The sequence below is a fragment of the Manis pentadactyla genome, chromosome 3 (genome assembly GCF_030020395.1).
Source record: "Manis pentadactyla isolate mManPen7 chromosome 3, mManPen7.hap1, whole genome shotgun sequence".
In the NCBI taxonomy this organism is placed as follows: Eukaryota; Metazoa; Chordata; class Mammalia; order Pholidota; family Manidae; genus Manis; species Manis pentadactyla.
In genome coordinates this window covers 99,167,914-99,190,597 of record NC_080021.1, presented here as the reverse complement: position 1 = coordinate 99,190,597, position 22,684 = coordinate 99,167,914, and the positions used below count along the sequence as shown (strand labels likewise).

General features: G+C 37.1%; 1 protein-coding gene across 2 annotated transcripts in view; it reads left to right on the top strand.

Annotated features, from left to right (window-relative positions):
- The first annotated feature begins 2,848 nt into the window (after nt 1-2,848).
- The window catches only part of USP6NL (USP6 N-terminal like), a 218,951-nt gene continuing 199,115 nt past the window's right edge, over nt 2,849-22,684 (top strand). The window contains exons 1-2 of one of the 2 annotated variants that reach the window (XM_057498185.1): nt 2,849-3,046; nt 19,219-19,305. In XM_057498185.1, coding sequence (XP_057354168.1) covers nt 19,302-19,305 — 4 coding nt within the window. In that variant the 5' untranslated portion in view covers nt 2,849-3,046; nt 19,219-19,301. The remainder of the gene's footprint in view (nt 3,047-19,218; nt 19,306-22,684) is intronic. The other variant, XM_036908138.2, reaches the window with a different exon arrangement.

The window sequence follows — 22,684 nt, the reverse complement described above, 5'->3', positions numbered from 1 at the left end:
AATGTGCACTGCAAGGCTTTCCACAGCTTTATTAAAAAAAGAATCCCTCTTAGGAGCTTAGGGAGCTATCTGCTCACCCCTATTAGAAAAAGTAAATGGATCAAATAGCCATGGGTTCACATTTCAATTGAATTCTCATTTACAGAAGACTCTAAAGATCTACCCTTTTATCCACATTCTGAAGATGATAGTGAAGGATGGATGATTTGCTCTGGAGAATTTTTCAATGTACTACGTTTTTATGTTCTCACCACAAACTATACTTCTGGCCTTAGTTATTATGGCATCCTGTGGGGATTTTCAGCATGTACTTTTCCCTTTGGCAACATTTAAAGCATTTTCATTATCATAATGCATAACTTTTGTAAAACTGAAATGCAGATATCCATCTTATCTATCTTACTCCATTATAATACATGAGATGTAGTTCTAAAGCTTTGGTATTTGTGAAATTTGTGTTGGGAACACAAACTGTTACTTCACATGTCTTTTTACTTTTTGGTGCTTTATTGATCTCAAACTTTCACCCTTTCCTCAAACGATATTATAGTATTTGGCATTTCATGTTGGAGTGAATATAATGAAATATAATTATTTATGGGTTGGTAAAATACAGCTCTGTGGGTCAAACCCACCTGTTTCCATAAGTAAAATTTTAATGGAATACAGGCACACTCATTCTTTGACATCTGTCTATAGCTGCTTTCATGTTCATTCTCTTTCCTCTTGCCCAGCCCTGGTTTAGAGGAAAACTGATTCTGTATCTTTGGAAATCATGTACGTAAAATCTGTGTTTGATAAATGTATGTCATTTATCATATATGCCATAGATAAATGAATTTGAATGCCTACTATGTGTCAGGCACTGCACTGAGGATATATAAAAATCTGTGTTTAAAGTTTAATAATACCTCCAAGATGCTTAATAATAAAAAATTATGGCAAGCCCCTGAAGTTACAGCTAACAAATACAGGTTTTATATTGAGGTGACACAACCCACTGGCAACACTTTGGCTTGGGGGAAATGTGGGGATTTCTGAACTTTAATTATAGAGTCAGTGCTATTACTGAGGTATAAAATTGAGTCAATGGTGCTCAGAATTAGGTCCAAAATAAAGTTTTTAAAAATTACCCATATTATTTATGGTAAAATATATCTGAAATTTCCACTTCATTTTGCCAAATAAGCCTGTGGCCAGGGTTGTTCATCCCCAAATCTGATTAATTCATTGATGAGTGATGTAAAGTTCTTGTTTGTGGTGTTTTGCAGTGATGTTCCTTGAGTAACACCTCTTGTGTGTCTCTGTGGTTCTCCAGGTTTCCTTAAGCAATGAGACCTCAACCACAAACATGGCAGTTTAATTCAGTAAAAATTTATTGAGGGCCTACCATGCACAGAGCAATCTGCTGATCCAGTGGGGCTCCTGCCTTTCAGAAACTCAGAACATCCCAATCTGGGTTATCACTAATCAGAGCATTCCATAACTTCCAAAGAAGTGTTTGCATGGTGAAAAAGTTGCCTCTGTCCCACCAACTTCTGAATGGGTTTTTGCCCCATTTCATGTATCAAACTATGCCATTTTTGGATCAGGATCAGAAAAATAGACTAGTCTTCACCAATCTGGTTTAAATTAATGAAGACCCAAAGGTAAGGGTAAATTTGTATTTTCTTCAAGTGTATAAATACGATCACAACACTTGTGAACTAGAAGGAGCCTTGGAGACCGTCTAAGAACAAAATCTAATGCCCAGTTGTTAAAGTTTGCATCCTTCTGAGTAGCCTGAGACCCTGCCTCCGCTTTCCACCCCTTCTCTCTCACCTGCATCCAGTACCCAGTTTCTTGGTGTCACTTTTCACCAGCCGGAAAAGAGAGAAAAGAACCGTGCAGAGTTGACAGCTTTAGTAATTCTAGTTCCTGGAATCAAGGACAGGAAGCCTTTGTCATTTGCACACCCAATTTTTCTAGCTTCTATTGAATAAATCATTTTACTGTCAGCTAATTACAGTGTTGGAAAGTTTACATCATTCATCTTTTTATGGCACCTCTTATGGAAGACTCTGGAGATGAAAACTCTTGACAATTTTCATGATATAAAAAAGGAAAGCTGACCTAGAGAAAGATGGGACAGAAGATGAACATTTGAGAAGTTTCAAGTAGCAATGAGATTTTACACAGTAGCCTATTTAGAGCTGATTTGAACACCTAAGTTCTTAAAAGTGACAGAAATCTGACTTTTCTCAGAAGCTATGACATTTTATTGAACAAATGATTTATTTTGCATTTAGTACCGAGCCCTCGCTTTTTCCCGGTAACGACCCTATGGAGCAGGTACTGTTATTAGGCCACTTTACAGATGAAGAAACTGAGGCATGTAGAAAATTAAATAGCGTGTCCAAGTTCCGACAGCCAGGCAACCTGGCTGCAGAGACCAAGCTCTTGGCCACTGGTTCGCCGACCCCGGCCTGAGCTCAGCCATCTCTTAGCCTGTGAACTGGACACCACCTTAAGTCGTTTTCGTGCAGTGCCTTGAAGCCGCGTTCCAGGTCCTGGTCTCCAGTCCTGCCCAGGCGCCCTCCCTCGGCGTCTGGTGGGGGGCAGGAGCCGGCTCCCAGCTGCGGATACTGGGGAGCGGCGTGCGCAGCCCGCAGCCCTGGAAGCGCGCCCCCGGGGGCGGCGGGAACGCGGGAGCGGCGCGCACGTGCCGTCGGGAAGGGGCCGCCAGGGCCGCGCCAAAATGGCGGCGGCCGCGGCCGCAGCGGTGAAGGTTGGCGGCGGCCGGTGAGGCGGGCGGGGCCGGCGGCGAGGAGGCGGGGTCCCGGGCGAGCCGCCCTGGGAGGCGGGGGCCGTTTCCATAGCGGCGGCAGGAGGTGTCGCGCCGGGGAACTTCCTGGTTCCCGGGCTCGGCTTCGCCGGGATCCTCTTAGAAGGGAAACAATGGGGTGGAAGGCACTGCGGTAGCCGCCGCCGCGCGGGGACCTGCTCGGCCTCGCGGACTGCCCGCTCAGTCCCCTGCTACAGCCTCCGCCGACGGGACCGTCCGGAGGTAACTTCATTTCCTCGCTCCCCACGGCGAGCGACCGGCCGGCGCGGCGGGCTCCCGGCTGTCCTCCTGGGCAGGGACTCTGAGCTGGCCCCGGGGAGCCGGACGCCGCCATTCCCGGACCCGGGGGAGGTGGACTCAGCCGCCGCGTCCCCTCAGCCCGCGAGGGGCCCGGCTCCGGAAGCGTGTGCGGCGCCGTCCGGCTCCCGCTGGAACCTGGATTGTGGGGCCCTGCGGTGTGATTGGCAAGTTGGCGGGCGCCGGGTGGGGGCCGCTGGGGACGTGCGGGAGGGTCTGCCCGGGCTGCGCGCGGGGCACCCTGGTGGCCGGTGGGGGGGCTCGTTGAAAGGGCCGCGGTCAGCCAGATCCTGGGGGACCGCTGCCTTCCCCTCCCCCCCTGAGCAAGTTTCGGTACCCGGGAGACGTGTCTCCCTTGCAAGTTTCAGTTGCGTCCTCAGAGTCCAAGTGGGCAGGACTCAGGCAGTCTTCGTTTTTTAAAATTATTGCCTTTGTGCCGCGGAACTCGTTTCGACCAGACCAGGGGAGGATGGGTGAACGAGTAATTTGGAGAGCCTGGAAATGTGTGCGCCTTCGCGAAGTTTGCAAAGTATTTTAGGGCTAGCAACCTTGTGATGGTGCGGCATGTCTAAAGCCTGAGACTGGTTACTCGCAGATATTTTAATGCCAGAAAACGTGAGGAGTCTGTGGGTCCACCGGAGAACATTTCCGTGGATGGTGGATTAAACTCCCTCCGTCCTCACTTCCACCCACTTTTTAATCTACAGATGCTTTTAGTCAGTAGACTTTAACGTGGGTTCAGTGAGTCCCTTATGGTACTGGGAAGGACTTTCGAATTGGGACAATAATTCATTGGAAATAATATGACATAATGGAAATTAAAAAGGTGGGGACATGATGTTAAATATTTTGCTTGCTAGTAGAAAGTGATTTCAATCCTGTATTAATACTTTATAAATAGAATTAAGACTTTGGGATAGATACTAATTTTCTAGCTCAAAGAAGGATAGAATTTTAAGGAGCACTGTGGCCAACTCCTTCATATATTGAAACTGGGAAGTTCTTCTAGAGGAAAGTCAGGGTACTTTTTTGTGAAGTCATTTTATTAAGAATTACATTAGCTGGCATCCAGTGAACAGTGGTTTGCTTGCTTCTATTTCTCTGTTAGACTCTAATTAAAAGTATTTATGCGGTTGCTGGTTTTTTTAATAATAAAATTTGTAAACACAGTCGTTTATTACTTAAAATGGGTACTGATTCTTTATTGTGTTCTACATAAGTAATTGAAATATGTCAAAATATAGAAGAAAAACATTAACAATAAAAGCATAAATTTTCTTAGGAAAATTATCTTCTTAATTGCACGTACAGGTATTTTGAGTAAATAGAAATTCCTTTGCTGATTACGTATTTAAGGAATTAGTGAGTTGTCATAAAGGCATTCAAAGAAGCATCCTTTGCCAAACAGTAATTTGGGCCCTGAGTCTGTGTTGGTCCCTACTGTTTTTAGCTAGCCTGTGGAATTCTCTGGTGTACTTATTTTTGGTAAGGATAGACCATTACCAGTTATAACAGTGTTTTGACATGAAATAGTACCTAGTGAGGACAGCTGCCGTTAGTTAAACCAGTAAGTAGAAGTGTCCGCTTTGGCACCATCTGTTAATGACCGGTCATCTTCAGCATTATTGGAAACCAAGACAACTTCCTGGCATGACAAATACAATCTGGACCTCCCCCTACCAAGCAGAGATTGCACTGGTCAGTCTTTGCCACCGTGTGCACCTCAATCTCAAGTTACTTGTACATTTTGTAGCCGGTGAATATTTGTGAAAAAGCGGCCAGTAAATTTTAGTGGCAAATTGAAAAGAAAATTACTTTTGTTAAAATGTGCTAGGAATGTTAAGGCAGTTTGAAACTGGCAAAAGACAGCTACAATACTAAAACTTTGGGAATTGCTACTTCAGTGGGAGATAAAAGGACAAGTGATTATATTTTCTGGTTTATGTTTGCAATTTCACTTTAACCTTTCTTGTTTTAGTGTAGTGGTATATTTTTATGAATAATACTCAAACCGTTTAGTACCAGAAAGTTATAGTTTATTCCTTCAGTGTGATTTTTGAAAGGCGTATTGAATTCTTAGATGTGATCTACTTACATTTAGTCTCATTTTTTTCCTTTAAAAAGTGTCTCAATTTCAAAAAACATCAATACAAAAATAATACTAATTTGAGAGAAATCTGACCTCTAGCACACTTCGTTGTAGTGCATGGAAATTACAATCACAAGCACTGGATTCTCAACTGGTTGGTGCCATTTCCAGGCTGTATTATTTAATGTAAATAACTTGATTTTTTAAAAGCTTGTTTCTTTCTAAAATTGGCAGAATTGTACATCCAAATTTGTTTATTCAACAGGTATTTTTTGAATGCCTTCTGTGCACCCCATGATCCTGTGTTAGGTACCTTGTTTCCAACGACAGTGGGGAAAGTCTTTTGGAGTGAAGTTCAGGGAGTTCTAAACCCCATAACTGGGTAACCTAATTTGATTTGGGGGTGGCAGGGCAAGCTTCTCTGAGGAAGTGGCTTGTTACACCTTAAGGTTGGGGAGAAGATACATGAGAAGGGGAGATGGATGGGTGGGACTCTCAGGATGAGAGAAGAGCGTGCATCCAGTCCCTGAAGAGACTCTTGAGAGAGAGATTAAGAGTGCTTGTGTATTCCTTAGTTCCCTACCTGGCACATTACAACCACTGTTGGTTGTATAGAGAAGGCTTTTGGCACCATACTCTCTAATTTCTGAACCAAGTGGCTTAGTCTTGTTCCACAGCCATTACAGGAAGGGAGTCACTTAGTTGACTCTAAACACACCAGACTTGAAAATGACTCTGCACATGTTAGTGTCTATCTACCATTATAACTGGCACCATTTATTTGTTAATTTCTCGATCAGTAAAACTGAAATGTTAATTAAAAGATTCTTTGATTTTTTTATGGAGATACTGTATCAGTATAGTATTTTGATACAATTTTGATAGCATTGTCCCTTGAAAGAGCATAGATTACCTTATTTAAAATGTCTTCCCCTCACAAAATGGCAGTAGCAATCAACCCTAAAATATAAAATATTTAGTGAGTGACAGGAAGTTTTATTTGCTTATAGGAAGATCAAGAGCAACTTTGGAGTTTCTTATCTTGTTTGCTTAAGTGTTTTTCGCTCTGAAAAGATTACTGTTCTCTAACAGAGGTACATGTTGCACCTGTGTCTTGCTGACATTGATAAGAGTGTAGAAAAAGTTACAATTTTATCCTGGAATTTTCCTCTCATTGAATTAGTAAGTGAATCAAATAATATCAGAGTCATGGTTTTCATGAAATAAGTGAAAGAATATACTTTTTAAGCTTCTTAATATATTAATTTCAGCTAGTAATATAGTAATATTTGCTCTCTGGGATTTTTGTTCTGTTTATTTTTGGACATTTTAATGCTTGTTAAGTATCTGTGGTAATACAAGGTGAAATAAAATTTTGAAATCAGTCACAATGTAACAGAAATAGATGTGGAGGTTAAAGTTCTTAAGGGTTAGGTATGTGTGTGTGGGCTTGATATTTTTATGTATTTTGCTGATGTCTGTTACAAAAGTGAATTGGCACATAGTAAGTGTTGATATTAACATTAACGTTTAAAAATTAAAAAAATCTATTTGTCTCATCTGTGTTTCTTTTCTTCTCTTTCCAGCTCTGTTTTGGATTGATTATTTAAAAAACAGTTATTAAATTTCCTTTTCTGTTAGCTTTGGATTATGTATACTTTTATAACACTGTTACTTTAGTATATGCTTAAGTAATTCTAATGTTTTCTTGATGTATGAAAGTGTAACATTAATTGAGACTTTCACCCTTTTTCGGTTAATGTAATGCCTTTAAAAACATTTAAGTTAATTTCCTTCCTCTTTTTTTCCCTTTTTACCTCTTTCATTGTTAACATGTTTTCAAATGCATATATATTTTAAACCTCAAAGGTGCATTTCTATTGTTTTATACTGTTATTACAGTTAGACTCACCGCATCTTCTTTGCCTTCTTGGATTACTGACCTTCTATCTGGAATAATTTTCCTTCTTCCTGAAGAATACCCTTCAGTATTTTCTTTAGAGGAGATCTGGTATTGACGAAATTTCAGACTTTTGTCTGAGAATGTTTTTATTTCACCTATGTTCTTGAAAGATACATCTTGTTACGTATAGAATTCTAGAATGGAGATACATATATACATATATTAGTTCTTTCCAGAAGAGATTATTCTATAATATTTGACTTTGTTTCTTTTTTATTGAAGTTAGTTGACCTAACATTATAGTAGTTTCAGATATACAACATAAAAATGATTTGATATTTGTGTGCATTATGAATGCTCACCATGGTAAATGTAGTAGCCATTTGTCACCATACCAAATTTTTACAATATTGTTTCCCCATGCTGAAATTTCATCCTCGTGACTTATTTTATAACTGGAAGTTTGTTATCTCTTGATCCCTTTCACCTATGTATTTGGCTTTGTTTCTGTTGAGAAGTGCAGTTTATCATTTCTTTGTTGGTAATTTTTTTTTTCTCAGGCTAAGATTTTCTTTTTGTATCTGGATTTCAGACGGTCCTCCCCGCCCCCCACCGGCTCCCTTTCTGACTTAGGATATATACTTTTTGATGCTGTAATTTGATGTATTTTGTTAGTTTTGGACAGTTCTCCGCCATCGTGTCCTCAAATACTGCATCTTTCCCATTCTCTTCCTTAATCTTTCTGTGACTTCAGTTACACAGTGCTAGATCTCACTGAATCCTCTATGTATTTCACCTGTGTTCTGTCTTTTCCATCTTGTTTCTTTTTTGTTTGGATATTTTCTTCTGGCCTATCTTCCAGTTTATTAAATTAGTTTTCATTTCTTTCTAATCTGCTTTGAAATGTATTCTCTGGGTTCTTAGTTTTGGTTATTGTATTTTTCATTTTAGAAATTCAGTTTGGTTCTTTTAAAAATCTGTTATGCCATTTTAATTCCCTATCAAAAACTTCAAGCTAGCTTTGCACATATCTCTGGACAGAGTAAGCATGGTAAATCTATCCTAGAGTCCTGCTGGTGTTTTTTGTGGTCTGTTATTTCTAAAGGAGTCTCATCTCCTTTTGTGCCTGCTTATCTTTGTGTACTGTTAGTTGTATTTGAAAAAGTATTTCTAGAAGTAATTATAGACTTAGGTAAGAACTTTTCTATTGCTTTTGACAGGTACTTGGGATCACCTTTATCCAAATTGAAGTTTTTTGAGAGACTATGCAAGGGCTGGTTTAGTTTACTTCTGTGTTATCCCTCTTCTGGGATTCAGCTTTTGAGGTTTTATTCCAAAGCAGGGGATTAATCCCTTGGTTAATCTTTAACTCTTGACATTTTGTTTTCCAAGCCTGCAAGGCTGTCCAGGTGTACATTGTCTCTTCAGACACCTCTTTTAATTAGGCAGACATTTCTGGGAGGAAAGTAGCCCCGGTGTGCCATGCTTCTCTGTTTTGGATTCTCCTCCTCTCTTGGACTGTGGGTAGTAATCCTCATTATTGTTAGTTCTTTGATCACCACCCATCCCCCCTTTTAAATTAAATATACATATAATAATACGCATGAATCTTAAAGGTGTACCCTGAAGAATTTTTATAAATCTAATTAAGTGTATAATCACACCCACTTAAATATAGAGAACATTTTTGCCACCTGAAAAGGCTCAGTTGCACTCCTCCCAATCCATACCACCTCCCTCTCCTGCTTCAGGTAATAGTTAACTCAATTTTCTATCACTGTAGATTAATTTTGCATTTTCCAGTTTTTTTGTCAGAATGGTATCATATAGTATGCACTCTCTTGTGTCTAGTACCTTTCATTCAGCATTGTGTTGTAACAGTGTGATTCAACTATGTTGTTGCATATAGCAGTAGTGTTTCTTTTTCATTGCCCTGTACTTGTTCTGTGAGATGTAAAAACTTGCCTCAAAGCTCAGTGACTGAAATAAGGGCAGCATTTATTTTCCTCACAAAAACGTTTGGGTAATGCTTGTCTCTGCTACATTGGATTCCAAGTAGGGCTGCATGAAGACTGTGCCTAATTACCATTTGAAGGTTCGCTTACACATTTGGTGGTTGATGACAGAACACCTAAATGAGGCCTGAGTGTGCTCACAGTTTGGCGGCTGGGTTCCACGTGAGCGTTCTGCACATGCATGCAGTGGGGACAGGGGTAGAAAGTCCGTGAGCCAGATAGATGCTGTATTGCCTCATTACTTGGCTTTGAGGCTTATGCAGTTTTGCTTCTACTGCATTCTGTTCTTTGAGGCAGTTATGAGCCTACCTAGGTTTAAAGAGAGGGGAAATGGATGCTACCTCTTGATGAGGAGAGGCAAGATTCTGAAGGAGGAGCATATGACACCAGAAATATTGTAGTCACCATTACTGGAAAATACAGTCTGCCATAGTTGTAGCCTAATTTATGACTGTATCACAGTTTATCCATTCTACTTTTAATAGTCATTTCCATTACTAATTTTTAGCTGTTAATAAAGGTATGAACATTCTTATGCAAGTATTTTATTGGACACATGCACTCCTTTCTTTTGGAAATACTTCTGGAATGAAATGTTGAGTAGTACCTAAGTAATATATTTAGCTCTAGTAGTTACTGTCAGGTTTTCAAACTAGTTTATACCCTCTGATACTTTTAATAATTAAAAATATATACTTAATATATTATTATTTTGGTCTAGTATTTTAATTGTCATTAAGCAAGGGGGTTGGTATGTAATATGTGGTCTAGCTTTGTTAGAGATGCAGCTCCTTGTCAGTTAGGTAACTTTTCATGTGTTTACATTTTACTTTCCTAGCTAGTTGTTTAGTCATTGGGAAATAGAGACTAGATAGGAGAGTTTGACTATTAAGTAACTAAGACTAATTTTTAAAGCAGCATTTCAGAATATGTATTAAAATTAGTGCTAAGTGTAGTTACTGTTAGCAGACTGTCCACATTCATTGCTGAAGAGATAGCTTTGAAATTTCTTTTTAGAATTTGCTTTTTGAAAATACTGAGCCTCATCCTTCATCAATTTGTATCACATTTTGTTTTGAACATTTTATTATCACTTTGAATTTTAAGCTCATTCACCAGACTTCCTTGGGAAGTATTTTTGTATTACAAAACCTTTTTCCTCTACAGTCAATGATTTTCCATCACCGAGGTTTACCAGAAGCATGTCATTTGGGTTCTCCCCTCAAACTGAGGGTTACCTCTGATTACTTCACTATTAATAGTCATTTGGACTTTCTTCCAAATGTCATTTGACTCTGGCCCCCCCACCCCTCTCTTTTTTTTAACATAACCAACATTGTAGATCAGCTTGTTTTAGTTCATACCTGGTTGACAGCAATTGATTTTTATTTATTTACTTATTTTTATTGATTGATACTTACAGTGCTTGGGTAGTTAGAATCTTTCTTAGTTACCCATTGAATTATATTAGGTTTTAGGTCATAAACCTTACAGTGCTAGAAAGAGAACTTAAAAATTGTGTTTCAACTCCTTTATTTTTTATACTAAGATAAAAAAAATGGATCAGTATTAATACATGTGTTAAATATATAGGATATTTAGTTTACCAAAGTGTTTTTTCAAGCATAAGCCCTTGACAGTCTTGAGTGGTAGACAGGTTAGAAATTCTTGCTCATTTTACAGATAGAGAGAGACTGAAGTTCAGAGAAGTGACTTGATCTGAGTTTCTAGAGCTGCTTAATGGAGAGCTGTACCACTCAAGACTATGACTTCCCGTATGTTGAGCGATTTTCTTGCAAGGCCCACAGGCTGCCATCAACTTGCTGAATTCTAATTTTATTGATATCCTACATGAATTTGTCTCTCTTCAACTGTAAATGTTTACATTTTTTTGGCCCCTTAATTTACTCAATTTCATTTGGTATAAGGCCTTTGCCTAAGCTAAAGCTCTTGCCTCCCATCTCCCTTAGTACTTTTGTCCTGAATATGTTCTATTAGCATCAGGACTGCTGGGATCAGGTTTGTCTTGATTGTTGTAGCTCAAGCCCCTTGATAAGTTTTTGCATATTGTAGAGCTGAATTAGTATTTATTGACTAGATGGATGGGTACACTCTTGTATTTAGAAGTCAACTAGATAAAAATTTCTTAATGGTAGGGCCTGGGGTCATGTCTACTTTATATTTCTCAATGTGTCTGCTATAGTGCTTATTATTCTAGTTAGCAGTCTGAAATTTCTTTTAAACTTTTATTTTTAAATTGAAGTATCATTGGTGTACAATCTTATATCAGTTTCAAGTGTACAACATGGTGGTTCAACAGTTACCCATATTATTAAATCCTTACCCCAATTAGTACACTTGCTATCTGTCAACATAGGAAGATGTTACAGAATCATTGACTATATTCTCCATGCTGTACTACTATTCCTGTGACCAATTTATATTATGATTGAAAATTTTTGAGCCCCTTTATCCCTCTCAACCTTCCTACCCACCAACCCCAGCCCCTCCCCCACCCATGGTAACTACCAGTTACTCCTCAGTGTCTGTGAGTCTACTGCTATTATGTTCAAAACAAAATAGAATGAATAAAGCAATCTGGAATTTTTAACTGACTTTTTAAATGAAAATCTGAAAATTAGATATATTTTAGCCTCAATTTTTAGCTTTTATCTGGAGAGCTCAGGAGTTCTATGCAGTCTGATGATAGTATGTATCAAGTGATTAGACAATTTTGTAAGCAGATTATAAGCTACTATTGAAAGCCCCTGCCTCTCTAACTGAGGTAAGGAAGGAAGACTGGGAAAGCACATTTGTTTTTCTAAGTACCTAGAAGTTTACGTGTTGACCAATGTAGAGCTACTAGAATTTGGTTAAGTCCCTCTGGAAATCTAACTTAACCTTATTCTTATCTGATGATTGATTAACATACATGTATAAACAAACTGAGGAAACCAAACCATTTCTCATTTTGCCTATCTCATTCTCTGATCTTATTAGCAGGAAGAACTTTGTTGATTTAATGAATAGGATAAACAAACTATCTTTCACTAGCAATGATAGAAGATTTTCTTTACTTCCCTTGAGCCAGGAAAATACTTAAAGCTGTGGGAATTTAGCACTGTGTTTCAGGGGCTTATAAAATGCAGAAAGCACATTTTTTATAAAAAGCTCAAGATTGTTAAGGTACGGTGATGAGACCTTACATGTCAATGAATGATGACTTTAATATTAATTAAAGCTATTTTTTCATCTGGAATGAAGAGAGATACCTGGGAATCTGCCCTGACATATGTATTTGACCTAATGAACAGAGAATCTGAATTAAGAAAGGAAGATGCTAGAATTACTATAATATAAGTTCTATGGGGATAGGGTCTTTGATTTGTGGTTTTTGTCTATAGAACTTAGAACACTGCCTGGCTCATAATAGCTGCTCAGTAAATACTGAGTGGACAGTAACTATATTATTTCTCTGTTTTAAATTTAAAAATTGAAAATTAATCATTGAAGTATTTGTGTATAAGCCTTTGGGGGAAATCACTTTAAATTGTTTGAGGCATCATTTCGATTACTTCTTGATGATTTGAGACAGTTAGATACAGCGCGCTGCAGAGCATTCATTCACACATTGTCACTAAATTTCTTTGGACATTTAAAAACGGGTGCATGAAAGTCCATTACATGTAAATTAATAATTCATTTAGTCAATGCTTTATTATTGGACATTTAAGTTGTTTATAATTTTTTTGCTGTTGCAAATAGTGCTTCAATGAAGGAAATTTTCTTAAGCTTTCTTGGGATGGCAGTTCAGCACATAGCAATTTAGTGAAACAAGATGTAGGAATTTCTACTAGAAAATGAACTAAGATTATACAACTGGGAAGGTGAGATCAGAAGCTTCAAAGCTCAGACAGCTGAGATCAGACAGTGCAAATGATACCACTGCGTGGGTAGGCCTGCTGCCTCTGCATGTTTGTAATGTATAATCATCAGTCTTCCAATAAAAGCTCTCTTGCAGTTTACAGTGGCACTGGCTGTTACTTGTATTTGTCTTTTACTTTTAAAGAATAAATGAGCCACTACAACTGTTCTTGCCTTTAATTATGGCTTAAAGATTATAAATACATTTAACTTCTTATACCTGTGATTACATGTATTATGTTACTTTTATTTATAATAATTCCACTTCTGAATTTTGGGAAAATTTTGCTTTTTCATATTATTACAAAATATTATATTCATAAAAAGGTTGTGTACATGCAATAAGTGTTACAGAAGGTCTAATTACTGATGTCCATGCTATCCTCTCCCTCAGCTTCCATGTTCTACATATTTTGGAACTTTATATAAATGGTATCATTATATGTGTATGTGCATGTGTATATAGATGTGTATATATGTGTGTGTGTATATATATATATATACACAAATTTAGTAAAATTTCTTAGTAAAACCAAAACTCACAAATTTAATTTGCATTTAAAGTTAACCTTTTAACCCTCTATGTTACTCATCTTCTGCTGAAATAATGCTGAGTAACAAACCACTGCAAAAATTCATTGGTATACAGTGACAAACATTTATTTCTAGTTCACAGGTTTGTTAGTCTGCTAGGTTCGGTTATAAGTTGTGGTTTGGGTTCGGTTATGTGCCAGGTCTCTACTCATCCTAGGACCAGCAGCTACCTGGGTACAGAGTAGGGGTACCAGAGAACACAGGCAAGCTGCGTATTCTTGAAAGCCTCCTGTTAGATCTGGTGCAGTGTCTGTTCTGTCCACATTCCTGTACACCATGGCCAGGCTGTCCATTCCTGGATGCTTTGTCATTAATGTTTTGCAGTTTCATTATTATGTCTGTAGGTGTCAGTTTCCTTTTTATTTATATTTCCTGGAATTTGCTGAATTTGAATCTGTACATTAGTATCTTAAATCAATTCAGGAAAATTCTGTTATTCTCCTTTTGTATACTATCTCCCTCATTATTTATGTTCTCTTTCTAAAATTCCAATTAGATACACATATTAGATTTTATTTAAATCTTATTTTTCATGTTTATTAATCTTCCTTTATATTTTTTATGTTTTCCTTTGTTGCATTCTGGATAATTTCTGATCTTTCTCCTGGTTTGTTAGTTCTCTCTGTAGCAGTGTGGTTTGCCGAACTTGTCCAATAAGGTTTAATTTTAGTTCTGCTCTTTTTAACTTACTTTCCAAATCTGTTCTCTTCTTCTTTGCTCATACTTTCCATTTCATACTGCATTTTGAAACATTATTACTATCCTTTTTAAAAAATTTGTGATTAATCTGCTTATTGCTGCTAAATCTTGCTTAATAAACATAGTTTAAATTTTGAGCTTGTTATTATTGTAACTTTTTTGGTGGAACTTAGTTCTGAGACCCGTTAAGAGTGACTTCTCCAAGACAGGATTTGCAGTTGAGGACAATATCAAGCCAGAGCCACTTACTGTCTAGGCTTGGGATTCTCACAGCATATAGGTAGTATGGATTTGAACTTCAAACCTGTGTGAAGGTTGGTTTGGTTACAAATTTCCAGGGGATACTATCCTTCCCCTCCCCAAACACAAATCTAGCCTCAGGGGAGAACTTTCCTTCAGTATCCCTTTGGGGTAGATTGTTTTTTTCCTCCTAGTTTATTCTTTTTACTGAAGATCTAGTCCTTCAGGGGCCAGGCTTTATGTGCTTGTCTGTACTCTGACTTCCTTTATTGTATAGTGGGACCCCTTGGCTTTATCCTGTACATGACTGTTAACACTGAGAGCTCTTTAATGTTGTCCAGAAGAATTTCCTGCAATGATGGAAATATCCTATATCTATGATAATAATACAGCTCCCAATAGCCACATCTGAAATACGGCTAGTGCAACAAAGGAATTGAATTTTTAATTGTACAGGTTTTTAATTAATTTAAATTTACCTAGCTACATGTGGTTAGTGGCTGCCATATTGGACAGAACAGCTTGGTTATGGGAGATAGTCAAATGCCAGCAGGGCAGGTGTTGGCATCACTGCCTATTTACCACTCTTGATTTGTACACCTGTTCTTTTTTTTGTCTTTGAGGATTCTCTTGGTTGCTTGTGAGCTTTACAGTGTGTTTAAAAGGATAATTCTTCTGTTTTACCAAGCACTTACAGGTGTCGTGTAGCAAGAGGGTTCACAAACCATTTGGATACAAGAATCTCAGAAACCGAAATCCCTGACAGCTTTATTTTTAGTTGGAGAAGTTATCTTAAATGATAAAAATAGGAAAATTCACAGTAGAGTAGTAGTTCTTCAAGTGGAAATTGACCATGAAGTTACATATTCTTAGAAAGAATTAATTAAATAATTACTTTGTCCTCTTCCTTATTCTAAAAAAATTTAAGGGTGCTGAAAGGTAAAAATAAAACTGTGACCAAAGTTTTTAAAGTTTTTAATCAGTTTCAGCTTCATGGTGCCAATAAATATTTTCTTGATTCAAGGGAGCATGACTGAAAAAGTATATATGTATTCTGAGAGAAAAGTATTTTGAAAATGGGTGGGATAAAAACAAATGAGCTTGAGAGATCAAGATCCTAGTGCTTGGTAAAATAGAAGAATTATCCTTTTAAACACACGGTAAAGCTCACAAGCAACCAAGAGAATCCTGAGAGACAAAAAAAAAAAAAAAAGAGGATGGAAGATTAGAAAAAGGCTTTTAGTCAGTGCTAAAAGTATTTGTTTTGCTTCTGGATTTTAATAGGGGCTTGTCAGTTTTAAGGATTTAAAAACAGAACTAAATAATGAGTCCTGGCTGTTTCTTAGGTAGACACTTCTTTTTCCTTGGTTTCCAAATATTTTAGAAATGTGCAGCTGGTTTTTAATGTTTATTAATAAAGATGTCTAGATTTTTTGTAGTAAGTTTCTGTTATTTAGAATTCATTCACTCTTTTGGCACCATAGGTAAATTTGCTTTTTTCTTGGTATTTTGTGATTGTGGTAAAATACACATAAAATTTACCATTTTAACCATTTTTAAGTGTGTAGTTCAGTGGCATTAAGTACAGTCACATCGATGTATAAACACTACCATCCATCTGCAGAACTTCATCATATAATCATCTTCCCACTGAAACTGTCCCCACTGAGCACCCAACTCCTCACTTTCCCTTATTCCAGCTCCTCCCCTTCCACTATTTTACTGTCCCCATGAATTCCACTTCTCTCAGTACCTCAAAGAAGTGGAATACAGGATTTGTCCTGTCATGACTGGCTTGTTTCACTTAGCATATGTCTTCAAGGTTAAATTTGATTTTTAAAAATTTGTGATGAGAGTTAAAAAATGGAGATCACATCAGTTTTTAGTGGAGATTGGGGTTCTTTTTTTTATAGAAGTTATTGTAAAATAAGTTATTGTTAATTTGGTCTCCTGAAAGAATGTTATTAGATAACAATAGAATGTGATACCATATGTTGTGATTTATAATTCTATTAAATTTAAGTTTTAAAATAATCCAAATTGGGATTGCTAGCTATTTCTAGGATACATTTATCTGGTGGTAACAAAAACCAGAAATCTTTTTAGGTATTTTTAGAGGTTTTAACTATGAAAAAGTGACAGAAATTATTTTTAGACTGTGGTTAGTATCTGCAGTGAAGCAAAGGGTATGGTGGGATTGTTTTCCTTTTAACCTGGCCCTGAGTTCCCTGTCAGTATGGGTTGTCCTTAGGCCTGCTTTAGGCTTACCACTCATGCCTGTCAAATTTTGTCACAAAAGTTGGAGGAGTCATTTGAAAAAACTTGATTAAGTTAGCATGAGTATAAATTCTCATGCTGAGAATAAACAGTAATGGCTCAGGTTCCTGGAAAAATTGAGTTTGAAGGCCAGATTTTGCCAAAAGACCCCAATCTCCTTTTTATTTGAAATTGTGGATTTAAGACAGATTACTTTTTCCCTCCTGGATGGTGTGAAAAGCAGCAAGTAAGAAGTGTGAACAACACTTCTTTGTATGTCCAGGGGAAGAGGATAGCACTTAGAGGAGGTGAAGGGGAATGTGAAATTTTTATCCTAAGTGCTACTAAACTGCCTCTTTCCTTAAAAAAATTAGTAGGCTACTACCTACTTTGAGAGTAGATGTGAGGCTCTACATTTCAAAATTGTATTGGCATAAAGAATATTGGGCAAATGACTTCGGTTATAAGTAATTTAAAAATATTTTTACTAGGAACTACTCCATGACATTTTACATTAATTCCACCTCATGCATTGTATATTTGTAAAGTACACATCACCTCAGATGCTAAGGTTACAAATTAAGTATTTGTAAGTTTCATTATCTCAGTGTTTTTGAGGCTTCTATTTGTAATGGTGAGAAAACTCTTGATATCTTAGTATATCAAGTATTTATTGAATACATATTTATTCCACAATTTATGATTATGAGCATCAGGGGCACACTGAGTACCAAGTGCATTGATGTTGCCATTTGAATTTAAGATAACAAAACCACTTTGGCATAAACATGAACAAAGAAAAAAAGCTTTTGGGCAGAGATAAGGCTCTACAAGTTTAAGTGAACTGTAAGTTAAGTGCACTCTTGGGTCATCTGTGAACATTTAATCTACTTTTTGTGTTTGTAACATGGGATTGCCTTCCCATGTCATCATTCATCATGTTCCTGTAGTTAGCATGTTTGACTTCATACTTTCCAGGGAGGGAAAACAAATCTAAGTGACTCTGTGGAGCACCATCAAGAAAGTGTGTATATAGTAAAAAATTTTCATCATGTATTCTAAAACTAACATGGAGATTATATGTTGTTTAAGATTTTCCATGTAACTTCTCATTTCCTTTGGGATAATTGAATTATCTGGATACTGAAAATCATTTAATAGTATCTACGGTGTAGATAAAGAGGAAAGCATGTGGGATGAGGCATAGGTGGTTACTAGGCAGCGCTGTGATTATATGCCACTGGTAATTACAGTACGTGAGCTGTGCATACACAGTTTTCATTTTATAAATTCATACTTCTCATGTCTATTTCATGACATGCGCAAAGTATATAGATGGGGAAAACATTATTTCTTCAAAAAATGTTATCCTAATTTTAATCTGTTTCCAAAGCAGATGTCCTTAGTATTATCCTATTTTCTTAATCAATTTAGAAAATAAAGTACCCATCACTTTTTTGATTCCAAGAAGTAGCTTTTCAGTTAGTGAACGAAGCTACACATGATGTAGCACAAGTGTTAATTTTGTGTTGGGCTGATCTTACCTCTGGATTTCATATATCAGATTTGGGGAGGCATTTGTGCATCCATAATTATGTTTAAATAAGGTATTAGCATTTATTTATACTCATTTTCTTTGCTGTATTAGAAGAGGAAGATTTATAATGTAAATCTTAGCAAAGAGTTAAGTTTGTATTTATACTGCTGCAGGTGACACTTTGTGTTATACTGAAGTGAAAGAACCAAATGTATTTAGTATTTATAAAGTATATCTTAAAAATACTTACAAAAATTTTCTTGAAAGAAAACATGCCCCAAATGATTGGGTACATGTAGTGACTTTGTGTTGTGAGAGAATTTTTCTTACTACTTGGCTGTTGTTTCCATTGTTTCCAATTTTTTTAGACAATGAAATCATATTACTCGTAACAAGGAAAATGCCCATTATTAAGAAACTCTATAGCAGTGATTCTGGTGAACTTCATTCAATGACATACGTAAATAATTTATTTACATTCAAAGTAAACTTAGCAGGTGTGGTGTGCTATATTTATCCTAGATGAAGTGCTTTCTTTCTCTGTTTATTAGGGGAGGGAGTAAATTTTTAGTAACTGAAGAAAGAGGACACTGTAAATAAGTTTCTGTGTGGTAATTTATACATATTATTTACTTTTGAGGTAACTTCTTACAGAAAAAGGAAAATATAAATGGGTTCATGATGTTCTAAAGGTTGATTGGTAATTTTTTATATTTAGATGGTTCTAAGGGTCCTTTGGAAATAAGAAACTTTGGAACTATTTTTGTTCCTTATAGAAAACTTTATTTTAAATACTGACCTTTAGAAAATATGATTTCTTTCTCATTGTTTTCTGACCAGGACATGTATTCTTCTGAGAATCTTTGGACAGCAGATTTTGGTTTAATATTGGATTGGGACAACACACAGAGACCCTTCCAGTCATGAGTAAGTACCCTTTGTTTCATTCTAGTGGTCTCAGGGGCATCTGCAGTATTGTACTTAAAAAAAGAAAAAAATTGTCACTGTGTCTCTTCATCAGAGATGAAATAATCTGGTTCAGCTAGTACTGGGCATTGTCTGTATTTAAAAAAGGAGGTACTTTTTGATGTTACACTATTTTCTAAGTAGATGTGATAAGGAAATCTGTCATTAGCTTCTTGGCTGATTTAGTTATCTGAAGTTTTCTATTGGCTAACCATTGGCAAATGACTCTAGAAATATGAGGGAAAGTTGACCATAATTAGCAGAGGTTTTATTGTGTGAAATTTAATCTTTGGGTGACATAGGTTAATATTATACTTAAGCAAACAAAACAAAAACAAAACAAAAACTTTTTATTGATGACTTTGATGGAACCAAGCCTGTCCTATAGGTTTACAATATTTGATGTAGAGTTTATCTTCTCAGTAGTATATGTAATATTTTCTGTTATTTCTGTCCACTTCTGCTTGTGAAGAGAACTGGATTTTACTATTTTGTGTTAATGCTTTACTTCTGGAGAGTAAGGAAAGAGTTAAGATTTTACTATAACTGGGATCTTATGACAGTTTTGTCATACTTTTAATTAAAAGTACAGCTTTTTGATTATAGAAACTTTGGTGTGGAGTGGACATTTCCTTATTAGAATCTAAGAGAGTTAAAAATTTTTCACATATTGTTCATATTGATTATATTTACCTTAATGTGAATAGATTAGCTTTTCTTATCAATTTATAATTAGGTAGTTGATAAATGAAAATGAGTCAGTGGTTATGAATCTTTACTTTTTTACTAAGAAGCGGTCTTTGATTTTTGAGATGTTGCAGTTGTATACTTTTTTGGTGGTGTACTTTGAATAAACAAGGATAGTTGCTAGATGAGTTCAAATGCAGGTTAAGAAAGAAGCAGCTTTATAGTTATTTCAGCTCCATTCATGTGAAATTTTGTGAGAATGATTATCTGATGTAAAGTGCCAACTCTAGTGTAGATGGTAATATGAGTTCACAACAACTGAGCGAGAAATTTCAAGCATTTTAACTTAAAAAATGCTTACAGTTTTGGAAATTAAAATTTTTTCTACTTTGTAATCTTGGTGTGCCATTAACAGCATTGTTACATTTGGGGAGCTCCTTGAGGACCGGCAACGTGTGTCTTTCATTTTTGAATCTCAGTGTCCAACAGTGTCTTGTATGCTGCTGCCCCTAAAAACTCAGAGCCCTGTGAAGATGAAGTCAGAGGAGAGGGATGGCTTATTTGGCAACTAATAATAAGTATCTGAACCACATACAATATTTTATTTGTAAATTACAGTGGCTGTATTTCACTTACAAGTTTTTTAATTGGCCGATTTTATATCCACTAGTTCTCTCATTTCTGCTCATTTTATTAAAAAATTTTTTTGGCTCTTTAGTTATTACTTTATCTCTTTGTGAATCATTTATGTGCTTATTTTAAAGTCTTTTTCAGATGGCCTGATTATTTTTAAATTTCTTCTCCAGTGAATTTATGTTGTGGTTGTTGACATTGTTGTGGTTTCATCATGGTCTGTAATTTGCAGGCATATTCTGATGGGGATTTGTTTTCTTTCTCCTACCTCTCTCCCTTGATGATTTTCCTTGGGGGTCTAGCAGTTTGCAGTTTTCTCTGCCTGCCTGCTTTTGGAGTTCCCAGATCAGAATCAGGTCTTGTAATAGTGGGTCAGAGCCTCAGCCCCATGGTGAGGTGACTGATGTTGGCAATATCACAGATTCAGTCACTGAGTCAGCTGGCATTAGGTCAGCAGCTCCTTAAGCTGTTTTCTCAGCACCGTTAGGAAAGCCAATTTTTCAGCCAAGTTTCATAATCAAGGAGGAGTGCCACCCCATCCCTGGGTTTTAAGCAAAGACCCTGGCTACTGACCCTGCTTCACATGACCCTATTCTCTACAGTTATCCCGTAGGAGCAATTTCCTGCTGCCTTTTTCTGCTTTGGGGCCCAAGCCCAGCAGACCTCCTGGCTTCATTTGGTTCACACTTTGTGTCCCTGTTAGATTTCCAATCCATAGAGATGTTTTGGGGCATAGGTGTATCATTTTGGTGGATTAAAAAAAATTTTATCTTTAATTTCTGTTGTGGAGACAGAGGAGCCACCAAGAATGAGCAGTGCTGTGGGGGGTTTAACCACTCCTATGAAGCTAAAGTTCAAACTTGTCACTTAACAATTAAGATTTAAAAATATACCAGTTTCTGTTTAGTCCTTGGTTCGCAGAGTTCCTCTCTGTCATCCATGTCCCGGTTCACTTGCTAGGTGAGCCCCATGGCGCTTCCTTTCCCATCATACTCTATTAAAATCATGTAGCTATTCACTCTTTCTCTAATCCGTAAGCTCCTTGAGGGCAAAGATTTTTATTTCTAGTGCTAAATGCTTTTTCTGTCACTTAGTTGGTGCTCTATAAATAATGCATAGAGTTGTGTTTTCCTAAGTAATGTCCTTAGTATGTGGTAGCTATTTTATGTATTACTATGTTCTGGGTGAAATTTAAGCTGTTCCCCTGAAGAGAGAGAGTGTGTGTGGTGGGGGTGGCTGGGGTGGGGTCGGGGGAAGGCAGAGGATGAAGCATTCCAAGGAGGCAGAGCAGTGTGAGAAAGGAATGAGAATTTGATTACACACAGGTATTACCAAGTAGTTGACCATTCTGGAGTGTGGAGCTGGGGAAAGGAAATAGTGAGAGAGAGAGCTGGAGGACTGAAGTCAGACTTCAGTTTGTATCCATTCCAGCAAGTGTGGACTTTATCCTGGAGGACTTAAATAGCTCTTAAACTATTTCAGTTTGGGGAGCAACTTATTTCATTATGGAAAAATTACTCTGATAAGTAGACACTTTTTGTTAGATGTAAATTGAGAAGATGAGTTAGAGGCAGTTGTTGCCTTTTTCTTTGTTCTTAGTTTTCAGTTCTTTCTGGGCTCCTTTTTTTTTAATTTAATTTTTTATTAAGGTATGATTGATATACACTTTTATGAAGGTTTCACATGAAAAAACAATGTGGTTAATACATTTACCCATATTATCAACTCCCCACCCATACCCCAATGCAGTCACTGCCCATCAGTGCAGCTAGTTGCCAGAGATCAACTATGTCCTTTCTCTGTGATACACTGTTCTCCACATGATCCCTCACACCAGGTGTACTAAACATAATACCCCTCAGTCCCCTTCTCCCTCCCTCCCCACCTGTCCTCCCACACCTCTCCCCTTTGGTAACCGCTAGTTTGTTCCTGGAGTCTCTGAGTCTGCTGTCTGGGCTCCTTTTGAAATAGACTTTGAGTTAATGTTTCTTATTCTTGCCAATTTGGTGATTTTCCCTAG